At 34.0% G+C, this 9,788-nt stretch overlaps 1 protein-coding gene across 1 annotated transcript; it reads right to left on the minus strand.

The window, feature by feature from the left end:
- Nucleotides 1-5,754: 5,754 nt before the first annotated feature.
- Nucleotides 5,755-6,962, minus strand: LOC127173372 (putative claudin-24). The gene has a single exon (XM_051123214.1). The coding sequence runs from the start codon at nt 6,864-6,866 to the stop codon at nt 6,198-6,200; it is 669 nt and encodes a 222-aa protein (XP_050979171.1). The 5' UTR covers nt 6,867-6,962; the 3' UTR covers nt 5,755-6,197.
- Between the last annotated feature and the right edge of the window lie 2,826 nt (nt 6,963-9,788).

Genomic DNA, 9,788 nt, shown 5'->3' on the forward strand with positions numbered 1-9,788 from the left:
TAAAAAGCAAACTTTTCCGTACTTAAACTAACAAGAAAACAGGAGTGGTGTAAGATGACAGTAGGAAATACTTCATTACTGGAAGAAGAAGATAAAGGCTCGGACGGGGAATTATGAGTCAGACTGTAATCCTGATGATTAAGTCAATAAAGGAATTAAAGGATATTTCCTTAATCTTTTTTCTGCTTGATCCTACAAAGACAGTGTAATTGCAGGTAATAAGTGATTTATTTATTCATTTATTTTTAGCTTTATTAAACCACGATGTGTAAGAAGCTTCCCATACATAAACTGAGAGACCAGATTACATTTTTTTCAGTGAAATATTATTACAATTTAAAATAACAGTCTTCTATTTTAATATATTGTAAAATGTAATTTATTTTTGTGATGCAATGCTGAATTTTCAGCATCATTACTTCAGTCTCCAGTGTCACGTGATCCTTCAGAAATCATTCTAATATGCTGATTTGCTGCTCAAATATTATAAATTGTTATTGGTGCTAAATTGTTAATAGTTGGTATTATTATTGATGTTAAAAAATAGGTCATGCTGCTTAATAATTTTCATTTTCAGGATTCATCAAGAATATTCAATGAACAAATAGAAATGTGCAGAAATGTTTTTTTAGCAGCAAATCAGCATATTAGAATGATTTCTGAAGTATCATGTGACACTGAAGACTGGAGTAATGATGTTGAAAATTCAACTTTGATCACAGAAATAAATTACATTTTAGCAAATATTCAAATATAAACTATTATTTTGAATTCTAAAAATGTTTTAGAATTTTTACAGTATTTTTAATTAAATAAATGCAGCAGCTTTGAAGAGACCTAATTAGCTCATTTAGCTGTGTTTGTGGGAGGATCTCCTGACGCCTGATTAAGCGTCCTTAAGTTAGGAAACAGTCGTGCAGGAAGTCGTCTGAACTTGCGTCATCGAGTCTCTGGCTTCTGTCCAGGGCTGTAGGTGTGGATCTCACATCTCGACCCTCCGGAGACCCGGCTCATGTGAACCGGAGCGGAGGATGGCAGTGGCAGGGCACGTGAATCGCTCTCCAGACTATCACTGCGCTAATTGTTAGGCTGGAAGTGCAGTCTGTGCCAAAGCAGTTCTCTCTGAGCTCCACATTGTGCCAAGACTGACAGCAGCAGAACAAAAGGCCTCTCTTGCGCGCTAAAGCAGGACCAAATACAAGCTCTGTAAACACAGATTTCTGTGCAGTACGGAAGATTAATTTCGCCACCAGATTTTTTATGCATTTAATAATTTTTTCTTGCAATTTTGTGTTTGCATCTCACAATTATGTTCTTTCGTTTCTCTCACATACTGTAACTTAAAACTAAAATTTTAAGTTTACTCAACTCAAATATCCACGTTTTCATGTTGTACAACTTAACATTTCATGTTGACTAAACGTAAAATTTTAAGGCAGCACGAACACTTACTTTTTTAAGTTGAAACAACTTTTTTGAAAATTGTAATTGCAACTTTTTTTGCAACTGTAATTGCAACTCAGTTTTGAGATTTTTTGTTTAGTTCTTAAAATGCACTTTTTTTCAGAATTGCAAGTTTATATCTTGCAATTAGCAAATTAATCATCTTGCAATTCCTTCTTGCAATTCAGTTTATATTTCACAATTCTGACTTTTTTCTCAAAATTGCAAGAAAAAAGTCAGAATTGTGTAATATAAACTGAATTGCAAGAAGTTGTCAAAATTGTTACGTAAAAAGTCATAATTAACTTTCTTATTATTATTTTTATTCTGTGGATACATGCTTACATATTGTCACACCCCTGTGGACTGTTTTGTTGGTTTTGCCCTCTTGTGCCCTTATTTGGTCTTTCCTGTCCTGTTTCTTATGTCGTCATTGGTTAATCACTCACGCCTGTCTTTGTCATATTAGCTGTCCTATATAAGTTTGGTTCTTTTCCTTGTTTGTGGTCCATTCTTAATGTTAGTTACGTTGTGTTGGCGTGTGGTTTCCCTGCTCTTCCTGTTTGTTCCTGTTCCCTTGTTGGATTATTCCATTAAAGCACGTTTGTATTATTTCCTCATCCCTACGGCTCATTCCTGCACACGGCCCTGACACATATATCAGGTCTTAATAATAATTCTGAGTTTATGTCTTGCAATTTTGCAGATTTATGCTGATTCAACAGATTTATGCTTATTCTAAGCAATTTAAATAGATGCATCTTAAACATTTGATTATTTAATTAAATAAATAAATGCATATACTTGCATAAACTATACCGTGATTTTTAGAGTGCAGAAATCTGACTTGTTTATAATCCAAATGCATGGAAATTTTATGTGCAATTCAAACACATAAATCTTAAACTGATGCCAAATATTTCAGCAATTGCAATTCTTTAAAATAGCTGCAAATAAAATGTTCAATAAAAAAACTGATGCACACGGGAAAAAAAATTAATGATTCTCCACTCTTTCTGAGTCACTAATCAAACAAATGAATAATGCATGAAAAATTGCGTTCAAGAAATGCTAAATTCAATGCAAAAAAAAATTGTCTGAGACCTCTGAATCCCACTAAATCTAATTTATTAAGAATTTTAAAAATTCTTTCTTAGTTTATGATCCTCACAAGTGATATCATAAATATGCATGTTTTAAACTAAGAAATTAAAGCAAATTTTATGTGCAATTCCAACACATAAATCTTAAACTGATGGCAAATATTTTAGCAATTGCAATTCTTGCAAAAATAGTTGCAAATAAAATGTTCAATAAAAAAAATTGATGCACATGGAATAAAAATGAATGATTCTCCACTCTTTCTGAGTCACTAATCAAACAAATAAATAATGCACGAAGAATTGCATTAAAGAAATGCTAAATTCAATGCAAAAAAAGCATTATCTGAGACCTTTGAATCCCACTAAATCTAATTTATTAAGCATTTTAAAAATTCTTCCATTAGAAAGTGATCCTCATGATCCTCACAAGTGCTATCATAAATATGCATGTTTTAAACTAAGAAATTAAAGCAAATTTTATATGCAATTCCAACACATATATCTTAAACTGATGCCTAAATATTTTAGCAATTGCAATTCTTTAATCTGCCTAAAAAAAAGCAGTTGTTGAGGGATGTGCTTCATCCATATGGCTGATTATCATAAAGGAAGTGGGCAGGAAGCCGTCAGCACCATGTGCTCCGATAGTGAACAAACCTTTGTATGTAAAGATGGGAAGATTAGCATACAAAGTAATAATGAGTCTATTGTGGAAAGCCAACAATGAGAACTTTGATTTGACGGCATGAATGCAGGCTGGGCCAATGCACACGGACGCTCAGCGGTTAAAACACTTCAGACGAGACGCTGAAAGGATTTAGAAAGTTCATGATCAAAGACACATTCCTCATGAAGAACACATCACAACACATCAGAGATCACACACTCTGGATATCTCTTATATAATGATTTGTCTTATGTAATGCAATTTTGTCTCAATAAGATAGCACAAGGTCATGAACACATTCATCACTTTCGCCAAAGAACGTGTATTAATAACATTGTTTCTTCAAAGTTATGTTGCAAACTAAGAAAACTAACTGCCACATCCAACAAAACTATGCGTAGATGAATGTGAGGTGAAATTATTGCACATTTCATCATCATATAGTCTATTTTAGATGTGTTTGTCTATGTAAATCAGGGTTTAAAACAGCTTCAACTCTTGCTTTTCAGCATCACAATTTATAATATGTGATATTTTAAACTTTTTTATATATTGTTAATATATGCAAGAGAGATCAAAAGTCTGAGAGGAACACATTGAAAATCTGTTTAAAATTTTTCAGAGTTTGAAATAAACAAACAAACCAAACATTATGTTAAATAAAGTAAAAAAAAAAAAAAAAGTTTTTTTTTATTTTATTTTTCATGTAGCATGAATGAAATTTGTACTACATGAAAAAAACCCCACAAAAAAATCTGATTTTTTTTTTAAATTAGAATTTTGAATGAGAAAAATGCAAAACAAACAAACAAATAAATAATTAAAATAATGCAAACAAAAATGTACTAGTGGTCTAAGACCTTAAAATAATAATATCAATTTTTTTTTTTTTCATTTATAATCATCACAATTAACATTCACCATAAATATGCATTTTTTATACTATAAAATAAAGCAAACTGCAGAAACTTAAATAAAAATTAAAAAATATTATAGTGAAAACCGATTTTTCTCCCTAGCATTTTGGGAAAACTTTTACTTTTTAACTTTTTTAAAATATAGTGTTATTATATGCAAGGGAGTTCAAAAGAGAGGAACACATAAAAAATTTATTTAAAGTTCAATTAAGTTATGAAAATTATGATGCAAAAGGAAGAAAAATAAATGATTCTCCAGAAACTTTCTGAGTCTCTAATCAGATGTAAACAAATGAATAATACATGAAAGAATTGCATTAAAATGCTAAAGTTAAGACCTTTGAACCTCATTAAATTTTAAAAGCATTTTAAAATATTCTAGAAAATATTCCTAGTTTATGATCCTCACAAGTGATGTTATCTTAAATATGCATGTTTTAAACTAAAATATTTTAGTGATTTTTCTTCCCAATATTTTGGGAAAACATTCACTTTTATTTTTTTAAATATAACGTTAATATATGCAAGGGAGCTCAAAGCCCTAAAAACTTATTTAAAGTTGCAAATGTTCAATTAAAAAAAAAAATACGATGCAAAAGGTAGAAAAATTATTGATTCTCCACTCTCTAGTCAAATCAAAAGTCACTAATCAAATGAATAATACATGAAAAAATCTAATTTAATAGACATTTTAAATTTTCTTTCTTAGTTTATGATCCTCACAAGTGATTTCCTAAATATGCATGTTTAAAAGGCGAATTATTAAAACTAATAAAAAATGAAAAAAAGCTGATTTGTGCTCCTAACATGTTGGGAAAACATTTACTTTTTTTGTTTGTTTGTTTTAAATATATTGTTAATATATGCAAGGGAGTTCTGAGAGGGACAAATAAAATGAAAAATTTTAATTAAAACAAATATGATGCAAAAGGAAGAAAAATTAATGATTCTCCACTCTTTCTGAGTCACTAATCAAATGCAAACAAATAAATAATACATGATAAAAATTACATTAAAGAAATGCAAAATTCAGTTTTAAAAATGCATTTTTTATGATGTCACTTGTGAGGATCATAAACTAAGAAAGAATATTTTAAAATGCTTAATAAATTAGATTTAGTGGGATTGAAATGTCAGAGAAAATGCTTTCTTTGCATTGAATTTAGCATTTCTTTTTGCAATTATATTCATGTATTTGTTTGCATTTGATTAGTGACTCAGAAAGAGTGGAGAATTAATCCTTTTTTCTTCCTTTTGCATCATAATTTTTTAATTGAACATTTTATTGGCAACTTTAAATAGATTTGTATGTGCTCCTCTCAGACTGTTGAGCTCTTATGCACATATTAACATTATATCTAACATAAAAAAGTAAATTTTTCCCAAAATGTTGGGAAGAAAAATTAGTTTCGCTAAAATATTTTTTCATTTTATTCAAGTTTGAAGAATTTACTTTAATTTCTTAGTTTAAAACATGCATGATATCACTTGTGATGATCATAAACTAAGAAAGTAATGCTAAACTAAAATGCTTAATAAATTATATTTAGTGGGGTTTTAAACTATAAGAAATTAAAGCAAATTGTTTAATCTTGAATACAAACTGATGTTTGTTGAGCACAAAACCCTAAAATGCAGAAAAATCACCTGCATCTCTTCATACATCACATGAGAGACGAACATTCATCTGATTTATTGACTTTGGTGCTTTGCTTTGACATTTCAGAGAACACAAAGTATACTATCACCTTCCTCTCATTCAATCATTCTCATTTAAATATAAAAACACACGTGCATCTGGTTTTCCAGTAACATTTGGATAATTAGCATAAAATTGTCTCTCATAAATGACCTCGTAGTCCTAAAAATCTTTCTCGGAAAGATTGCACGTTTTGTTTTCACGATTAGTGCTTTCATTAGAATCACATTCACATGCAGATTTGGGTTTGAGCTTATAAAATGATTCACAATAGGATCTGCCCAAAAAACTAAAAACAGCAGCATTATATTTACAATCTTTGAATAACTGATTAGTTGAAGCAAAACAGTGTGTTTTCCTCAAAAATCTCACACATATTCTGTCCTCCCGCGTGGAGATCGTTCTGGACGGGTCATATGAGTTCTGTTTAGCGCTATAGACTGGTGCAAACACGTTTCGTCCCGCAAAAACAAGCATGAAGTGACCAACAAGGAACCAGCCGCCAGATGCAAACACCCGGCTGTCCATCCAAGGAAGAGCGCATCTCCAAACTCCCATCGAGGAACCACTCTCGGCACGCTTTCGTCAAAAAACCGGAGGACCGTCAGATGCGCGACATACGAGACGGGCACAAGCCCGAGGACGCCTGCGACGATGCTGAGGATCCCTCCAAGCATCTTCAAGGCTCTTTTGACTTTGAAGCTCTCCGTGCGCCTGCAGCCGTTCACCAAGTTGATGCCCGGGATGGCGAATAACAGACCCATTAAACCCGTCGCCAAAGTGGTGCACATCAGGATTCGGGCCAGTCGGATGTCCGCCGGGAGACCCAGTAGACTATTGTAGGGTAGGCACTCGGTGAACCCGAGATCTTGAACCACGCAGGTTTCCCAAAGTCCCAGCTGGAAGTTTTCGGTTGGCAAGAGCTCGGTGGAGAGCGTGAGCCACTGCGGCATCATGAGGGTGACCAGCGAACACAAGCTGGCGGCCAGCGAGAAAAACACACCTAGTAGCTCCAGAGTCCCTAATCCAGAGTCCATGACCACAGCTCTCCTTTCCTTCCTTCCCCTCCTCTCTGTCTGCTTGTTAGTAGACTGAGAGGTGCAACAGTCCGCGATGATAAGCCTCCGCCGGGAGCCGCGCGTCATCTCCGGACGGGTGGGCAGAAGCTCTGATCTCTCCCGACGCAGAGACGCAAACAACAGCAGCATTCACACTTGCAAACACACACTCGTTCAGAGAGAGTTGGATTCATGGCACACATTGGCTTTCCTAAGTTCTGGTCTTATAGAAGAAGTTCACTTCCAAAACAAAAATGTATAGATAATTTGCGCACCCCCTTGGCAGTAAAGATGTTCATGGCTGTCTTTCTTCAATTGTAAAGAAATATGTTTATTTCAGAAACTTTCTCAAGTCGGCGCCAATAGCCAAGGGGTTAGCGCGTCAACATATAGTGTTGTTACGTTCCGGCCGTCCCGAGTTCGAATCCCCGCTCGTGGACGTTTCCGATCCTACCCACTTTGCTTCCTGTTTAATTACAATGTCCTGTCTAAATAAAGGCATAAAAACGCCGAAAATAAATCTTAAAAAGGAATTATCTCCATATAATGGACTTCAATGGTGCCCCCAAGTTTGAACTTCCAAAACGCGGTTTACATGCATCATCAAATGGTTCTAAACGATCACAGCTCGAGGAAGAAGGGTCTGGCAAAACAATTGGGAGGTTTTGAAACTAATAGACAATTTATATACTTTTTAATTAACCTCAAACGCTTGTCTTGTCTAGGTGTGCATGAACTCTGTTATTTCTCTGTATGTCAGAAAAACTCCCAAATCATTTACTTCCCTCAACTTCAAAATCGTCCTACACTGTAAAAAACTATTTGTTGAGTCAACTTAAAATAATTTGTAACCTGGCTGAACTTTTAAGTTCAGTCAACTCAAAAAAAGTTTATTCAACTTGAAATGTTAAATTATACTAACTGACAACTTTGATATTTGAGTTGAATTAACTTAAAATTCTAAGGCTGCTGGGTTACTTACCCATCTGTTAAGTTCAGCAAACACAAATATCTAAGTTGTTACTTAGTACAACTTAACATTTCAAATTGAATAAACTTATTTTAGTTGACTGAACTTAAAATTTTAAGGCAGCAGGGTAACAAATTATTTTAAGATGACTCAACAAATTGTGCTTTTTATTTTTTACAGTGTACATTGTAGCAGAAGTACCGACCCAGAAGAAAATGAAATGGGAGTTTTTCGACACACACTAACTGTATTGACCCGGATTACACAGACTACACACGTGCAAGCTGACACTCATCTTAGTTCACGTTATAATCAATGTCACAATCAATCACAATTTTTGGGGGTAATAAAATGTTGTATATAATTAAGTAAATTATATATGAACAAATCCCTCTGTAAAAACCTTCAGGATATAGACGGGAATAAAAATGAAATGTTTGTTGTTTCTGCTACTGAAGTGGAGATTTATGGCTCAGTATAGAAGAAAAAGCTTATTTTGACAAAATTAAACACTTAACGGTGTTTTTGGATGTTTTCTTACCATTCATCTGAAAAAACACATGATGAAAAACCTGCAGTGTCTAAAGGGATAGATCAATCAAAAATGAAAATTATCTCATGATTTACACACACTCAAGCCATCCTAGGTGTATATGACTGTCTTCTTTCAGACGAATACAATATTAAAAAAGCTGAAACACAATACAATACACAATAAATACAAGCTGAATATACGAGCTGTTTAATGCCCAAACAAAGCGCCTAATGAATCTGAGGTGGTCAGGTGTTACAGGTTCTCAGAAAACTCACAAGTTGTAATTACAAGTTTTACAAGGATGTGAACTCATTTTACAAGGTGGTATCTCGTAATTACACTATGGCGTGAACGCACCTGTTGTTTTACATCACAAGTGGGGTTGTATATGTGTGTGTTTATATTATATGCCAGCAGTATTTGGGGGCTGAACATGAAAGCTGAAGTTTGAGAAGAAAAAATACTTCCAGATAAAACTCTCTCCCACGCAGCTCACACAATGGTTCACATGTTCAAAAGACCTGAATTAGATCTTTCATTTAGTTTAGAAGAAGGCTTGATGACTTTCAGTTACCTCAAGGTCACAAAGAGGTCAAGAACTTTAAACAACTAACCGTGGTAACATTTCCACCAGATTACTAGACTACAGAGATTTTTACTACTGTATAATAAAATATATAATATGGGATTTAAAAAATTTTCAAACAAGGGTATAGAATTTAGTAGGGCACTACACGTCCAATATCCAGCAACATCAGATTCACAAATCATTTGATTCAGATCAGGACTTCGGAGCGGGTTCGCACATCATTTCATTCAGATTGGGACTTCGATGCAGCTTTGTGAATAATTTGATTCAGATCAGGACTTCGGAGAAGGTTTGCGAATCATCTGACTTACATTGGACTTCGGAGCAGGTTCGAGAATTATCTGATTCAGATCGGGACTTTGGAGCAGGTTTATGTATCATTTGATTCAGATCAGAATTTAGTGTGGGTTTGTGAATCATTTGATTCAGATCGGACTTCGGTGCGGATTGGCAAATCATTTGATTAAGGTCGGACTTCGGTGTGGGTTCGTGAATCATATGACTCAGATCGGACTTCGGTGTGGGTTTGTGAATCATTTGATTCAGATCGGACTTTGCTGCAGGTTTATGTATCATTTGATTCAGATCAGAATTTGGTGTGGGTTTGTGAATCATTTGATTCAGATCGGACTTTGGTGTGGGTTTTGCGAATCATTTGATTCAGATCTGGACTTGGGTGCGGCTTTGCGAATAATCTGATTCAGATCAGGACTTGTAGCAGCTTTGCAAATCATTTGATTCAGATCATATGAATCATATGATTCAGATCCGGAATTCGGTGGGAGTAGAAATAATTAGATTCATATT

This window comes from Labeo rohita, chromosome 11, assembly GCF_022985175.1.
Source record: "Labeo rohita strain BAU-BD-2019 chromosome 11, IGBB_LRoh.1.0, whole genome shotgun sequence".
Lineage (NCBI taxonomy): Eukaryota > Metazoa > Chordata > Actinopteri > Cypriniformes > Cyprinidae > Labeo > Labeo rohita.

What these genes read in the sequence shown, in the direction of transcription:
- LOC127173372 (XM_051123214.1), bottom strand. Translation starts at nt 6,866, where the DNA reads ATGGACTCTGGATTAGGGACTCTGGAGCTACTAGGTGTGTTTTTCTCG.